The 16,904-nt window shown below is 34.0% G+C and overlaps 1 protein-coding gene across 2 annotated transcripts; it reads left to right on the forward strand.

The window, feature by feature from the left end:
* The first annotated feature begins 35 nt into the window (after nucleotides 1-35).
* On the forward strand, nucleotides 36-16,735 carry LOC113232389 (F-box/LRR-repeat protein 2). 2 transcript variants are annotated; one of them, XM_026467090.1, is made up of 11 exons: nucleotides 36-429; nucleotides 3,872-4,040; nucleotides 4,577-4,732; nucleotides 10,418-10,567; nucleotides 11,388-11,548; nucleotides 11,786-11,891; nucleotides 14,120-14,321; nucleotides 14,639-14,806; nucleotides 15,152-15,206; nucleotides 15,351-15,499; nucleotides 15,796-16,735. In XM_026467090.1, exons 1-11 carry the CDS (start codon nucleotides 343-345, stop codon nucleotides 15,929-15,931), a joined length of 1,539 nt encoding a protein of 512 aa, XP_026322875.1. In that variant the 5' UTR covers nucleotides 36-342; the 3' UTR covers nucleotides 15,932-16,735. The 2 variants fall into 2 exon arrangements, with proteins under 2 accessions (XP_026322875.1, XP_026322874.1); XM_026467089.1 differs by lacking the exon at nucleotides 36-429 and adding an exon at nucleotides 3,309-3,556.
* The last annotated feature ends 169 nt before the right edge of the window (nucleotides 16,736-16,904 follow it).

Genomic DNA, 16,904 nt, shown 5'->3' on the forward strand with positions numbered 1-16,904 from the left:
CAATACGATTCTAGTTGGCAGCCGCTCTCTCAGCCCAGTTGAAGCGAAATGTCGCACTTATTTTGGCTTGCCAATTTAAATATCAGTGAGCATATAGGTACACATCTTATACATTAGACACAATTTAACTTTAAGAAGCGAACAGCTCGATTCACATTAGTATTCGTTAGATTAAAAGGCAGACAGCCAGACTTGACGGAAGTCTCGTGCGGTTAGAGACGTAAAAATTTACAAGACAACTTCGCGCCAAATGTTTAGTGAATCGTTTTAAAATTAAACAGTGAAAAGAACTCAATTACAAACTCATATTTAGGTGTAAAAAAGTAATAATTTGTGGCCCAAATGGATTCGTGGGGAATATTGAATGTAGACTCTCTTGCCATCAACAGAGATGATATGCAATCGTCGAGTTTTCGGAGGAAACAGCTGGTAAATAGTATTTTTAGTATATTAATATTTGGTATTCATTAATAATCGTAATATTATAGATCTTGAGACAAAAAGCTTTTCCATAAAGTAATAAATGAGGTCAATGAAATAGTGTTAGGTACTGTGAGACAAGCTATTGTATAAAAATAAAACAAACGGGGGCCAAAGTACTTAGTGCGGTAATTAACAAATGATGAAGTTCATTAGAAACTGTAAGAAAATTTATGTTAAAATTTTGTTTCAAATATTGCTATTAACATAATTTTCAGAAACTTGGGATAAATTATTACATTGTACCTATTTAGACACTTGTTTATTTGTTTAAGTATATGTATATATAGGTAAAGTAAGAAAAGATTACACAATCTATCATTAAACTGCCAATCTAAGGCGAGTTCTCTTATTTTTGTTATACATTATTCGTATATTATGAAATGAATTGTGTCACTTAAATGCCTAGCAGTATGCATACCTATTCGTATGTGACTTTCATTTGAAAATCTAAATGAATTGTGTTCGTTTACAGAAGCACACGTGCAGACAAACGCGGTTCATAAATCAAACACATTGTAGACATTTTTCGGTGCATTGCGATTACGTATCAGTACAACTGGTCTATACTTAGGTCTTTCCTCGGTACATAAATGTGCATAAAATATGTTGCTGACATGTTCTTCCTTTTGCAACCACCTGGGTGTCACAGCTGAAGCATCTATAAAAAATGCGAAATATAAAATTGTTTACCATTGCTAGTAGAGTTCATAATTTTGTTGCGAAGAATTAGAGTAGTAAATAAAGAAAAATATAAGTGTATACATAGATGTAATTATTGATTACCTTTATTTTATAGGTTTACATATTTTTTCGTAACTTTGTTTACTCTATTAAAGTACTTAAGTATGTGTTTTTATATATTTATTAAAGCTATTTTTTTTATTCTAAATATACTTACGTATTGTTTTATTATCATATATGTGTATTACCTTTTTTCGTATGTTTTATTTAGGTATTTATATATATAATATTAAATGCCAGTTGCAGAGCCTTAGGATCTTTGCAAAGCATCAACCAGAAAGACTTGCTATTGTAGTTTTTAACCAATCACTTCAATACGACAGGCGTCTATTGGTATCGCGGTTTACTTTTGAACATTATGAATACTGTAGACTCTTGTAGAATTTTTATTTAATGTGGTATTGTTATAATTAGATTTTACTATGTTAAATTATCTGACTATCATTTCGGAAGTACATACGGATAGTATTTTGACGCTCAGTTCAAAAATTTCCTGAAATAAACACCTACAGTGTGACATTTTGTGATATGAAGCAGCCCTGATCAATAATAGAGTAAGATGTTTAAAACGAGTGGTATGCGTGATATGGTGTAAATAGTATGGTGGTGTATATAGAGTCATATAACTCTCATATTATTTTCATCACTCAAAGAATTAGATTAGATAATTACAACATCATTGATTACTTTTACGTGTAGTTAACATTTCGTATCCTTGGTATAATAAAGCCGCATGTGACAAGACGTCGAAAGTGCTTTTATCACATGAAAGTCATTAAAATAATCCGAAGTACATGAAACAAATTATGTATATGTGAAATTTTACTACGTCCCAATTTAAACATAACAAGTTATCATTAATTTTGTTCGAAGAATCTTTAAATCTCTGTCCTGAAAAGTTGTCATTTTGCAGATATGGTCCTATTACGCAAAGCGTGTGATTTTTATAAATAAGATGTCTTAAAATAATATATGGCTCCTGTAAATTAAAACTATTAATATAAGGGGCCACTCTTAGTTTACAATGTCATTATGTAAACTGACCAAAAGTCGTTAGCACAACTGCCCGGAACGGTACTGGTGCATTTATACCTAGTGCAATAATATTCCTAGATGGTTGTTAACACTCATGAATAACTTAGCAAAAATTGCCATGTAAAAACAAACCTATAAGGTCGTTGTATACAGACAAAGCTACATTTATTTTTAATAATAAACTTACACTCATTCAAATACATGAATACGTAATAGACTACTCTAGACAAAAGCTGTAATCCTAACAATGTGGATTTATTTAATTTGCTATGATGAATCACGTCTGTCAGAAAATACCTCTCTTATTGCCAGGTTTTGCTACGGTCGATGTTATACCTACGCTGCACACCTAAAATAAAGATTAATTAATATAAATTGAAAGAAAGAATAACGGTAAATCTAAGCAGAATTGACTCTTTTTTTAAGCAGGGAAGAACTGTGTTGTGTTGTCTTTACAAAGTATAATATAAATATTGGATTATTCAACTATACTTCAATTGATGCTAGTAGATCATGTAGTAGTAGCTCATGAGAACAAACAACTTAACCAATTAGTTTTTTTTATTAATTCCGTACCTATATGACACGCGGGTAAAACCCTTATAGAAATTTTCAGTTATTCCTGTATTGTAGTAGATAAATCATGTTATTATGAGTACGCTCTTGAACTGAACTCTATGATCGAGCTTGTAATAACATCATTCATAAACTATTTATTACTTCTTTTATAAGAGAGACTTGTTCATTAACTGTAACCAATCCATTATATTGGCGATATAAATGTTATTTACTCAAAATGAAAGTAGCATAGTAAGACGGAATACACAAACGAAAGTTTAAATTTTCCCGCCAGTATCCAAATAATACTATTTTTTTCTAAAAATATCACAACGTATTAGTAGCAGTTAACTGCACTCCATGTTCTGAAAATTTACATGATTTTCAATTAAAGACTTAAAATTGTTGATGTAAATGCAACTTTAAAATTAAAAAGTGTGTATTCGACAAATTCTTAAAATATTCCTTCGCATTACGTTCTATCAGGCGCCCGGATGATTCCAAAATTAACCACAGCGTTCCATGTCCAACGATCGTGTACTTTCCGCTCGTATGAAGTAAACCTACGAAAGTTTGGTTTCAATAAAAAGCCATTTTAGGATTTTATTTGTGTATATGTGGTGATTAAACTGTACTCATCATGGATTTATCAACTGACGTGTGGGGCCAGCTGGCTTTGGAGGCCAGTCAGGTGTATTTGACTGAAGGAGGGCAAATTCGAAGCCCATTCGCTAGCACGGTAATTTAACAAACTACCATTTTTGTTGTACATTATAATATGGGGTCGATAATATCCTTAATATAATCAGTCTAAAGTCAAGCTTGCGTTTAGAATTTACTGCCAACAACAGTACTTGCATTTGTTAACTATTTACTATGATGCCTAGTATTCGGGTCATATGGGGTTGGCTGCTTGTTTTAACCTTTTTTTACATAAAAATTTGCAAACTAAGCCATATTAAAATAAATAAGAAGAATATTTTAACCTTAGCCTTGAGACTAGTGATCTCGATTCTCGATTTCATTGTGACATGAAATATTTCTCTTGTTACAGACTATAGAAAAGTTACCTGACAAAGTGCTATTGAATATTTTCTCGTACTTGTCACATCGAGAAATATGTCGTATGGCTATGGTATGTAAAAGATGGCGTATGGTCGCTTACGATACAAAATTGTGGACGCATGTCAGTTTGAGACCAGAAATTTCGGGATTGCATGTTGGTACGTAGTTTCAAGTTGGAATAGCAGTAATTTATATATATATATCTTCTTATATTTTTCAAACACAATAAAGTAATAAATATAGAAAAATAATTTACTGCGAAATTCCGGAAAATTTTTCTGAGCTGGTATTATTTTTTACCCTTTATGCTATCGTTGTCTGTTATCAGTAATTATAACTAAGGGCCGTATTCCAGAACTCTACTCAATGCTCAAGTCAGGATGTGAGTATGGTTTAAAGCACTCGAAATCATACTCAAGTCCCTTCCATTAGGGTCGTATTTCCAGTGCTTGAAATCATACTCAGATCCTGACTTGAGTTGACTGGAAATACGACCCTAATGGAAGGGACTTGAGTATGATTTCAAGTGCTTTAAATCATACTCATGTCATGACTTGAGCAATGAGTAGAGTTCTAGAATACGACTCGATATTATTGTTCTTTGTTCATTCAATCTTACTTCGTTTTAATTAGATATTGGAGGGAAAATAAGGCATCAAAACAAAATGAAACTATCGTTACACTTCTGTTTTAGGGTCCTTGGAATCACTTCTGGCGCTAATTTCAATAAGATTCGGCCCGTCGCTGCGCTATATTGAGCTACCGATTGAGTTGATAACGCACACTGTCCTCCACGAATTAGCAGCTAAATGCCCTAATTTGACCCACATGCTGTTAGATTTTAGTACCGGTAAGTGTAAATCATCCCGAAATCCCCGAAGTTTGACAACAGCGTCTTTCTTTATGTTATGCTATATTAGATAGTAATATAGGTATGCCGTGCCACGTAGCCCTGCTTTATAAGAACAAAACAATAGCAAAATGAAACCTAGCTTTCTTGTAAAGGCATAGGCCTTTACTTTAACGTTTAATAGTGATTTTTTTAAATTTATTGAGGATTTGGCTAAGCCATCAGCCTAAACATGGTTTAAAAGTGAACTAATAGCGGTGTTAACATTTTACAAAAATATACAGGGTTATTTGTAAAATACAACCTCGCAGCAGGAGTACTACTAACATCATATACAAAAACTTTCGTTCCATGACTTTGAATAACAATTCATTGCACTTAACTTTCATTCTAAAATAACAATATTTAAATAGATCATCGCTCTAAACGTTGATAACTCTGTACCTGTACGGTAGGAAAGGAAAGCACTCAGCATCAAAAATATTATTATGAATGATACGCGGGTGGCGTTGCTAAACAACTTACTAATAATACCTGCCAAATACAGATCAAACATTTTAAATTAAAATTCTTTATTGCGTATTATGTTGTACATTTGTAGTTGTTAAAATGTTGTTATGAACTTTGGTTCATAAAGTAGTATGTTTGCACCCTGCAATCTTATAAATTAAATTTATTTACGTAGGTACATGCAAAAATTAAAAATAAAATTGATCCATACTACATTAAAAATTACATTGAATTACAAAATAATTAAATACAATAAAATACAGTCAATTCGGGTAACTTTGAACATTTTTTGGGCTTTTTTCTAATAATTTCAAATTTAATTATGTTTCTTAACAATTACTTTATTAACTGAATAGTGTTCTTTTAAGCCCTTTTTTCGTTCTTATAGAAGGAATTTAGTAATTATTCAACAAAACTGTTCTAGATTTGCTCCAAAAGTCACATTGAAAGTTGCCTTGAATTTTGGGTAACTTTGAATAAGATTAGCCTTCGATATGGAAACCGTATATTTTCTAGATATTTTACAGTTTGTGGAAGATTATATCTGTACGACATATTCATATTTTTTAGATATTGATTTGTAAGTCAATGTTTTAGATGTGAATCTGTCCAAATATTCCTGACAGTGCGTTCAAAAACGACATTTGACTTGGTATTGCCATAATAAAACGAGACGAACTAATTTAGTTGAAATGAAAAACTTGGTTTTTTTTTTAGATTTTTTAATTAATGCGAATAAAAATGAAAATTTTCTGTTTAATAATAAATTCTACGCTTATTTAGCTATCAAACGAGATCAAAATGAATCACCTATAACAATTATTTTAGGCAAAGTAAATACATAACAAAAATCTATTCACCCCACTCATTGAATAAAATGTCGTCATCAATATAAATACGGCCGCCTTTTCTAGATAGCTGTTGCTCTTTTATAATATTCACAATATCGGCTTTATTAACTTGACATGTCTCAACGTTACAGGGCCAAGACCAACCTCCTAAAAAGCATTTTTGGAGCACTGAGACAGTAATTTCCAAAGGAGTAACTTTTAGAACTCTCCCTGGAAACAGACTATCCTCTTCTCTAAAAACACAGTCAAACACATTCAAAGTTACCCAAATTTCTCTGTTTGGTAACGTCGTCAAAATCTAATTCGCTTTACGCGTAAGTACAAAACCAAATTAAATTATTCTTTAAAAAAGCGATACCTATATAAACCTCTACTTAAGTGTGGAAACCAAAACTTACCAGTCAATATTCAGATTTATATATTTAATTCCGATTCTAAAACTGAGCAACAAATCACACCAAACTACTTTCGCCAAGAAAAACCCGCGAAAGTTTAAAAAAACACAATTTAACATTACTTTTTTCTTTCATAACTTTCGTTTAACAATTTTGTTCCGATTTACACAGTTTCAATACTAAAAATAAAAGATTGTCACACATAAAATCAATTTTTAAATCTTTTAAGCAACTACGTTCAAAGTTACACCACGATTCAAAGTTACCCGAATTGACTGTAAGGCAAATTAAACATATTAAAGAGCGCACTATAAGTTTCCGGAACTGGCCACTTACATAAACAATATTTAAAAAGTAATTACAACATTTGAAAATGAAACTCTTCGGCTGTCGAATACAGTTTGTTTTATCTCCTGACTGTCACTTGTTATTACATTGTGGCGTCATTTTAGAAATTGGTTGTCTACATCACCTTGCATTTATCTTGTGAAATTTTCGTAGTATGATTTTCTACTTTAAGTGTAATTAATTTTATTTATTTATTTAAACTTAATTGCACACAAAACAGTACAAATGGCGGACTTAATCCCATTAGGCATTCTCTACCAGTCAACCGGAGAGCTGCTGGGTTCAAAATAATTAACAGGGGTGCGTAACTTGATAATTAAAACGGATAGGAAGAAGTTTATAAATAATTATGATATATAGTTTAACCACAATATAAATATAGTACATAATATTATATAACTAACTGTACTTATATAAGCAACCTATATACATATAAATACATTATATATAATACATACACATATATATTTAATATACATATTTATATATAACAATGTCAGACTATTGGGATGTAGATTGAGACTCTAATATGAATCGCGGACTAATTGCTTGAAAGCTAGCTAAATTTAATAGCTCAGCGGAGTTTTGCTCGGCTTCAAACTGCTTTTGGCGATGAAACACCATGCAAGACGACTATTTATAGCTGGTTTGCAAAATTCAAACGCGGTCGTGTGAATCTCAATGACAAATTTCGTGATGGTCGCCCGTCCACTGCTGTGGACAACAAAAACATCGATGCTGTGCGCCGTAGGGTTAAAACAGACAGGCATGTGACATACCATGAGATTCGGTCATCTTTAGGCATAGGCATTTGTCAAATACAATTACACAAACATTTGGGTGTGAAAAAGCTGAGCTCTCTCGGTGGATCCCACACAAATTGACTGAGGCTGAAAAAACTGATCGCGTCACTTAGTGCAATGCCATGATTACCAGATTCAACGAAGGGGCGTCAATTTGGTGTGGGACTAGTGATGAAAGAGACTTCACTCTTTTAAGGCCTTTTAAAAAACCTCGACTAATTTTTAACGCCTCACGACTAGTCTAGTCTTTTAACCCTCAAGTCTTGAGTCATAAGACTAAAATTGAAGACTAATTCGAGTCGAAATCTTTTAACCTTATGAAGCTTAAAATACTTGTAAGACTAAAAGTACTAAAACGACTGGCACCTTATAGCCTCGGGAGTCCCGATTTATGAGCCGTATGGCGTGATTTTATTTCTACCCACAAGATATTTATTTTATGATTTATTTTGATGGATAACGTTAACGTAGCTTTGTTCACAGAAGTCAGTTAATCGTAACCAGTTCAAGAATTTGTTTTTGGGAATTATTTGTTACTTTAATATAAAAATGAATGGATACAGAACCCAAGAGTCAAAATATTTTATCAAATTTTAGTGTCTGATACTGTCGTTTGACCATAGTGATGAATGAAACATGCTATTTATGAACGTATTAAGTGGAGGTCCACAGTATCTGCCTACCCCTGAATGAGTGACAGGCGAGATTGTTATGTATATATTTGTTCTATGTATTACAGATAAATTGTATCTCACTAACGTGCACGGGTTTCTAAAGAAGTTTAAAAAAGTACCAGGACTTCATAATAAGAAAAACTGTTGTAGACCAATATTACACCAAATAAAAAAAGAGCACGTTAGCTGGATTTCCATAGACTTTTAAATATTGGTTGTATATCATTATTTTAATTTAGTCGCAGAAAAAGTATTATATGCAATCATTATATAATTAGGTCTTAAAATCTCGTACCTATTGCTTAAATCACTCTTTGAATCCAAATTTTTATTATAAGTAAATAAACGTGATTATTTACTACATACTATGTCATTTTTATTTATAAACTTAGGGTTTAATAAGACTAAAATAGGTATAAGTCCATTGCAAACACTCGAGTCGTTTAAGTCTTTTAGTATAACGACTGAGTCTTATTAATAAAAACTCGAACCTCCAGTCTAATTTTAGAGTCGAGTCCTGTAAAATGGAGTCGAGTCGTTATAAAACGCCTTAAAAGACTGAGTCTCTTTCATAGTTATGTGGGACATAGTAATAGGTGACAAAAGATAAATTTACAGTTACGATCCCAAAACAAAGCAGCAATCGAGCGTATGGGTCTTTCAAGCTGAGCCGAAACCAACCAAAGTGGCGCGCGTGCAAAGTGCCAATAAGCGGATGATTGCTTCTTTTTTAAATAAAACTGGACACGTGGTTAGTGTTGCTTTGGAGAATCGTTGTACCGTGAATAGTGATTGGTACACGACCATTTGTTTGCCGAAAGATATTGATAAACTCCGTATAAATAACCGTAAACGCCGTATAATCTTGCACCACGATAATGCCACTTCTCACACAGCTAGACAACAAATGAATTTTTGAAGGTGAACAACGTGGACCTTATGAGCCATCCCGTGTACAGTCCCGACCTGGCTGGCACCTTGTGACTTTTATTTATTTCCAAAAATTAAGAACCAATTATGCTGTCAACGATTTTCATCACCTGAAGATGCTGTTAAAGAGTAAGAAAAATATGTTTCAGAGATTGTCAATGAGGAGTGGCATAAATGTTTTCAAAATTGGTTCATTCGTATGAAAAAGTTAACGCTAGCTTGAGAAACAAATTCACTTCTGACCATTTATACATTTATTCATTCCGGAAACTTATAGTGCGCCACACGTAAAATATAAAATTAAATTTAATTAGGCCTATTATTACGAAAATTGATGAAATAAAACTCCAAAAATAAACATGAAATAAAATTAAAGAAAAAAGGGATAACAATCGTGACACAAATAAAATTTTACATTAATTACATTGACTTACAAATAAATGGACGACGGGTCTAATACAAAAACCACGAAAAAAATGTCCCAAATCAACCTATTTAAACGTAGTGACATGTAAAGGAATATGAAAAAGCTAAAACGTTGAATTTAAATTGTAATGTCATCGCAGTACTGTCTAATTTTGCTTGCTTCGCTGTCAGTCGAACAAACGAAGACTAACGCGTGAATGACGCTCTGTATACGATTTTAACGCCCTATGAGTTCGGACACTTTTTAGCGCGGACCCGACGTCCATATAATTGTAAATCAATGATTAATTATTTAAATATTCCTGAAGTGAATCAAAACACTTTCGAATGAGGTACATTTTTAACATTCTTTTTTATACATTTCCTTCAGCTTTAATATTATTGGGTTCCTAACACTGCTAAGGGGCCACTTCGAAACATTTCAATTTCAATTTTACATGTGGGCTTGGCAAGCCAGCCAAAAAGTGTCAGATATTATGTTTTATATTAGTATTAAATAATAATACTACCCTCCTCGTAATGAAAAAAGGCACATCTATGCGTACTTTATACAGCAGTTGTGCCACTTTTCGTTCCGAGAGAAGGATAGTCCTGCGAGGTTGTTAGTATTTTACAAATAACCCCGTAATATGTACATTATATGTGACTATGCAATAACTATTGGGCATTACCTACAATGATTCAAGTAGGAAGGTAACTTAAAGTTAGATTTTTGATTGTAAATTTGTATTCTGAAATTTTTTTCCAGCCATGCAACTGCACGACTTCTCTGAGATGCAGGCGTTCCCAACCAAACTAAAGTACTTGTGCATCTGTCTTTCGGAAGTCATTTTCATGGAGGGCTTCATGCGCAAAATTTACAACTTTATCAATGGCCTTGAAATTTTGCACTTAATTGGTAGGTATCAGGTCTGGCGGCTATCAGTAAAAATGGTAATAGGTGCCTAACAACAGCCTACTTATAACAAGCAGTAGGTGCTACTATGGCATCAACGTATCTTATACCGTAAAATCGTAAATATCACAGTCGGCAGCGCATTTCATATTGTATAGGTACCAAAATCACATTCCAGGGTCTTATTGTGTACTTTTTTTAGTACCCTTTAAAGGGTTTTTTATGCGAAGGGAGAATGCATCGCTTTGGTTACATATTGTTACAACCCAAGTAATACTTTTTTAATACTTGTTTGCGTTTCCTAACATTCATTAGCATATCTACATGTAGCTATACTGGCGTCTTATTTAGAATGTTAGGCAATATGTAGGTACTCCGCGGTGCTCATACGGTATGCGTTACTACTTCTTAGGGAGATGCGCTAAATAATCGACTTGGCCTGCTCATTTTTGTTAAGACATTAATATTTTCGAAATGGTTAACACATACAAAATTCTTTGAACTTACCATTATAACTTGGATCAGTTGTGACCATAGATATAGAAATATCTATGGTTGTGACACTGTGTAGTAAACCTAAAAATTTAAATTTCCGGCAGTATAGACGAAAAGATGTTTGTTCAATATGAATACGATTTACCCCATAGATATGGGAATCTATGATTAGCCCTAAATTATTTATTACATCTTTTTATTAGGACGTAGTGGTATTAACTTATTACTCATGTGTATTCTTTTTTTTATTGTATTATATTCGTCGCAGTCCCTAGCTAATGAAACGGTGCCTAAGAGTCTTGATTTGACCTTACGCAAACTCTTTTAGGCACATACGAGAAGATTGAAGAAGAAGAAGAGGAGATCTACGAAGTAATCAACGTGCATAAACTCAAATCAGCTACGCCGAACTTAAGAGTAATCAATTTGTATGGAATCAATTTCGTTGACGACTCCCACATTGACGCTTTCAGCTCTAATTGTATTCAGGTAATGTTGCTTTTCTTTCAATCCTAGCTTATTAAATACTTAGTATGGTCTCTTTTACATGGTTTTTTTTTATTTAGAAATATACCTACCAGACTTATTACGATTTAGTACACATCCGTCAGATTCCTCTTTCGTCCGATCATTTCTTTATTTATAGAACATGTAAGATTTTGTGCACCTCCAAGTAACTACACGATTCTTTACTATGTTGTGATAAGAACTGTTTGACTATTTCAGCTGGAATGTCTAGCGGTGAACTACTGCAACAAAGTAACAGGTTCTACGATGAAAACTCTGTTCCAGCGTTCACGAAGACTTACCTGCCTGCTTATGAACGGATGCAGTAAGTGACTTTTTAAACACCTCACCTTTACAGGCAGAGCCTACTTTTCAAATAAGCCTATCTGGGCAGATGCAACTGTTCTTATAGATCTTCCACAAAGCACCTTTGAATGCTGAATCAGAATAAACGGGTGCTTACAGAGAACTTGCACAATTAAGGCATGTGTGTTATGACACTGAAGATTTAGGGGAGAGCGGGGCTGAAAATGCCGATTTTGACAAATCCTTAGATAAATCGGTTGAAACCAATGGTACGGTTAAAATTTCATCTATATTTTAAATGTATATGAAGTTTTTGTGCATTTTGAATAGCTTTTTAAAGTGTCCGTCAGGATAGCTGGACCAAACGAGATATACAAATCCAATGTGCTCATTATTTACTACCTATTTTCTACTATTTTAGAACCTTTATTGACATATTTTCTACCTGTGCGCTAACAGAAACATTAAAGAAATAAAATGGCCAGCCATTCTGACGTCAGTTTGGCGGGACTACTTTACGTTTTTCAAGGTTCTAGCAGTATATAATTTACTTTTTTATATAACTATTTACTACCTAATTTCTACCAAAAAACATACTTTTTTTTCACTATTTCAGGAAGGTTCTACAAAAAATTGTTTAAAAAAGTAATAAAACGCCTTTGCGAAAGGTATTGGAAGAAATTCTATAACAAAGCCAATTATCACCTCCATTGTTCCATTATGTAACACCTGTAAATTCTTGGGTTTAACGCTAGACTCAAATTTGAACTGGAAGTCACATATACAAACTCTATGTCAAAAACTTGGAAGTGCTGCATACGCACTGAGGAAACTGCGTCCTCTTGTCTCCAATGTGGTATTGAGGCAGACGTATTATGCGTATTTTCATTCGTTGATGTCTTATGGCATCACACTGTGGGCTAATTCAACTGAGTCGATTAGGGTATTTATTCTTCAAAAACGTGCACTAAGAACAATAGTAGGCATAAAAAAGGGTCAGACCTGCAGAAACCTTTTTAAGAAATACAATATAATGACCATGTACTCACAATATATTTATGATATAATAGTTTATGCGCGTCAAAACTTGGCTACTTATGAGCGACGTACGGGCGGAGGCCGAGCGTTACGAAACGCGGGAACACTAAAATCCGTTGCCCACCGTACCGAACTTGCAACTAGAAATCCGCGGGTAATAGGTCCCCGATTCTACGAACATCTACCCACAGACCTGAAAAGTGTTAGAAACGATGCAACGTTTTGTACCCGACTAAAAAACCTTTTATTGGATATTGAATTGTACAGTGTCGATGAGTTTCTTTTGAAACAATTTTAATTTTATTTTATTCGACAAGCAGTAGTTATACTACTTTATTTTATATTCATTATTATTATTATAATTTTATTACTGACGATCATAGTTATCCCTTGACATTGTATTTCCAATTGTAATATTGTGACATTGATAACATGAAATAAACGATTCTATTCTATTCTATTCTATTCTATTCTATCTTCTAAATAAAACAGTTTATCTTCTCCGCGTAATTGCTAACAATACTATTTGTAGCGTTGCAGCGTTGTGTGACAAATCTTCAATTCACGCGCAACGGTTTTTAATTTGCACCCGTCCTTAATAACCACGTCAGCCACCCCTTATTATTAATAAGTCCTGGGAAGTAGTTCCCCCTCCGTGTTTTTCACCTGTAGTTTCTCATTCTGTCAAACAAAATAATAAAGGCTAATAAAGGTTGTGTTGGTTGGTTGTGCCGCGGCACAATAGACCCCGAATGAAAGGCCCTTTTTAACCCGTTTGGACGACGTTAACATTTTACCCACATGACAAAAAACAATCTACACTAAGCGTTAAAATTGTATAAACTAAAATTATTGAACAAATTACAAATGTATTAGTATAACTTCCATATTCGTGGTACCATAAGTGGCAACGTGTGACCAAAAAGTATGAACACAAAATTATTTACTCACGTGGCGCTGGAGGACTCATACTACACCTACACATACTACCGTTCCGTGCGCGTTGCTAACGCAACGAAATTGGCCGCTGTGCGCTAGACCGTCAGATTGCTCGGCATTTCCAGACGTAATATGAACGTATAGCTATCTCTTTCCGTTTTTGAGCTTACCCTCGGCACTTTCAGCCCCGTTCTCCCCATACAGAGATATATTCTGACTTATGATCATAATATTGTTCCAACAATAAATTATTTTTTTTTTCTTTTACAGGTCTCCAATCAGAACATGTAATGCAAGTCGAGTGGGAGAAGTCTTCCATCCAAGAGCTTGACGTTACAGCTACAGATCTTTCTACAGAGTGTCTCATTGACATGCTGACTAGGATTCAAAACTTGCGTTTCTTGAGCGCTGGACAAATCAATGGATTTAACGATTCTGTGTTAAAAGCGTGGATGGAAGCTGGCACAGCTAGGTGAGATGTCTAGGATATTTTATTTAGGAAAGAATGTCGCATGTATCCTCGGCATATAAACATTTTAAACGAGGACTTTATATGGATAGGTTTTCCGCGACACTTTCGTCAGTTTATTTAAGCGTACCCTTTATTATACCCTCCTGACATTTGGCCTTTGAAACCTAATCATTGAAAGCACAACAAGTGAGGGATCGGGTCCACTATGGACATTTTTCCCTTCTTTTTTCGTATATTTATTTCTTCGCTTACGTTCGCTGTATTTGCGCAAGTAGGTATATTCGATATTTTTGTTTATGTACCTTTCGAAATTTCAGGAATTTAGTAGCTCTGGACGTGGATTCTTCAGATAATCTCTCGGATGAGGCATTGCACAGGTTCTTATCACGACATGGTGCCCAGCTGTGGGGAGTTGTACTCAGCGGCATGCCACATATTACTGATCAGCTTTGGCAGAGTGTGTTGCAGTTACTGGTCAATTCCAAGTGAGTATGACAGACGTAGATATCCATCCCAGTTTTAGGTACTTCGTCTGTCTTTGGTAAAAGAGCACGCTTCTTGAACTTCTTGCATTATACTCTTTAACATAACTTTTCTTTAAATTCCTAATCTAGTCAAATGAACGTGCTTCAAAACAAAGGAAGTATCAAAATAACTACTATTTATTACGCGCAAAACAACTAAGTATACAGCATCACTCGGTAAACTTTTTAGATGATAATTAGTAGGAACAAAAATGGGAGCCATTTGGCGATCAAACCAATGCTTTGATCCTGTTGACTTAAAAAGGTCAATTTTCAAATTTCAATGCAAGATAATCTTATTTCCAGAATTTTGATCATGGGTACTCAGGAGCGCTTGGGTGTTAACATTCACGTCGACCAGGTAAGAAATAATCAAATTCTGTAGCATTTCTGCTTCCCTTCAGAATCTGTACATCGTGCGACTATAACATTTATCCCTTTTGCCCGCCGTTTGGCCACAATCCTTTTTCAATCTAGTGATCCGCACGATTCTAATTATTTCCAGTTGATGGATGGCATTGCAAATCATTGTCCAAATCTGGAGCGACTGGAGCTGCGCTGGGACCCTGAGAATTTGCGCTTCAGCGACAAGAGTCAGAAAGCAATCGACATTTTGCGTGTCAAATGTTTGAAACTCAAGTGTCTCGTGCTCAGGTTAGTAGACATTAGGTATTTCTTTCCAGTGTCAGTTGTTACGCTGCTCCTGGAATTTTGTGGTTTTGAGTTCAGTATCCGTAGACCAATGCTTGTTGGGCACTTATTTGTGGTCTCGAAACAGATAATTCATAGATATTAAGTCATGGTGAAGCTTTAGTCCAATGCGGGTTGCAGTTTTTTTTTTTTTTTGCGAACCTTCTAAAACATACAAGCTCACATTTGCAGTTATACTTAAGTCCGTATTTACTCTGTAATATCAATGCCGTCCTAACAAAGTAATTTTTATTCTTCAGCGATGGTCGTTACTACGAGATCGTTAAGGCGAATTTCGAACGTGCCGACCGCACCACTGTAGTTCGCACTTCAACCAACTGTCGCGTGTCTAACTATTACTTGCTCTCCAATTACAAGGACCTCATATTTAATTGAAATTTTTTAATTAAATATGACCTGACTGTACTTCGCTTAACTTTGTACCGGCTCGAAGGACCACTTTGTAAGGGTCCTTTTCCGTTAAGCAAATTTTGACTCCGTATGCCGATTAGTTTACTGGGAACAGCCGAACTAGGAGACGAATCCTAATGTCTTTATTACTTGTCCAAGTGTTACTCTTATAATACATCTCGCGTCCATTCTGTGAAACTACCCTACGAAAATCAATGAAACGCCGGTAATTAAGGAGCTAAAGCAGCTTAACAGGAAACGGACTCTGGTTAAACAAAGATGAGATAAGTTTAATTCAATAAAATACAAACTGGGGGTAAAGAGAAATAACTTGGTTTATATGGGTAGATAACGTATATTTTATCAGTATTGAAATAACCCATGAGACATTAACAGATAATTTATTTTCTTTCAGTTATTACTTTTACAGATTTGTCACCACAGGTATAAAAAAGGTGGTTTACTAATGGGATAGTTCGTAATTGTACTGGTCCAATATTTATTATACAAAAATTAGTACCTTCACAACTCATACCACGATTATTTTGAGATAATAATTCGCCCTAGTCGAAATATTTTTTAAGTGCAGGTTAACTTTTACTTACACTCTTGGATCCCTATTTTTGTTATAAATTTTCTAGCTATGATTCATTGTTACCTAACTTTTATGTTTTACTAATATTGTTAATAAAAATGTTGATACTGCCATTATACGTGTTTGTTTATGTAAATAAATCGTTGACAAAATTCTAGTGACTTTATAATAAGATTTTCCATTTGATCACAGTAGTAGCAATTACGTACAAAATATACTTTCCAAGCAAAGAACAAACAAGCTTTACTACTAAAATAAGTTTATTTACAGTTTATTATGAGAAAAATTACTATTTTTATAATTTTTTTCATTAAGTCATACTCGAATGTTAAAAGCTATTTCTAAATACCTTAACTATTTACA

The sequence above is a fragment of the Hyposmocoma kahamanoa genome, unplaced genomic scaffold (genome assembly GCF_003589595.1).
Source record: "Hyposmocoma kahamanoa isolate Upper Pololo Valley unplaced genomic scaffold, ASM358959v1 76, whole genome shotgun sequence".
NCBI lineage: Eukaryota > Metazoa > Arthropoda > Insecta > Lepidoptera > Cosmopterigidae > Hyposmocoma > Hyposmocoma kahamanoa.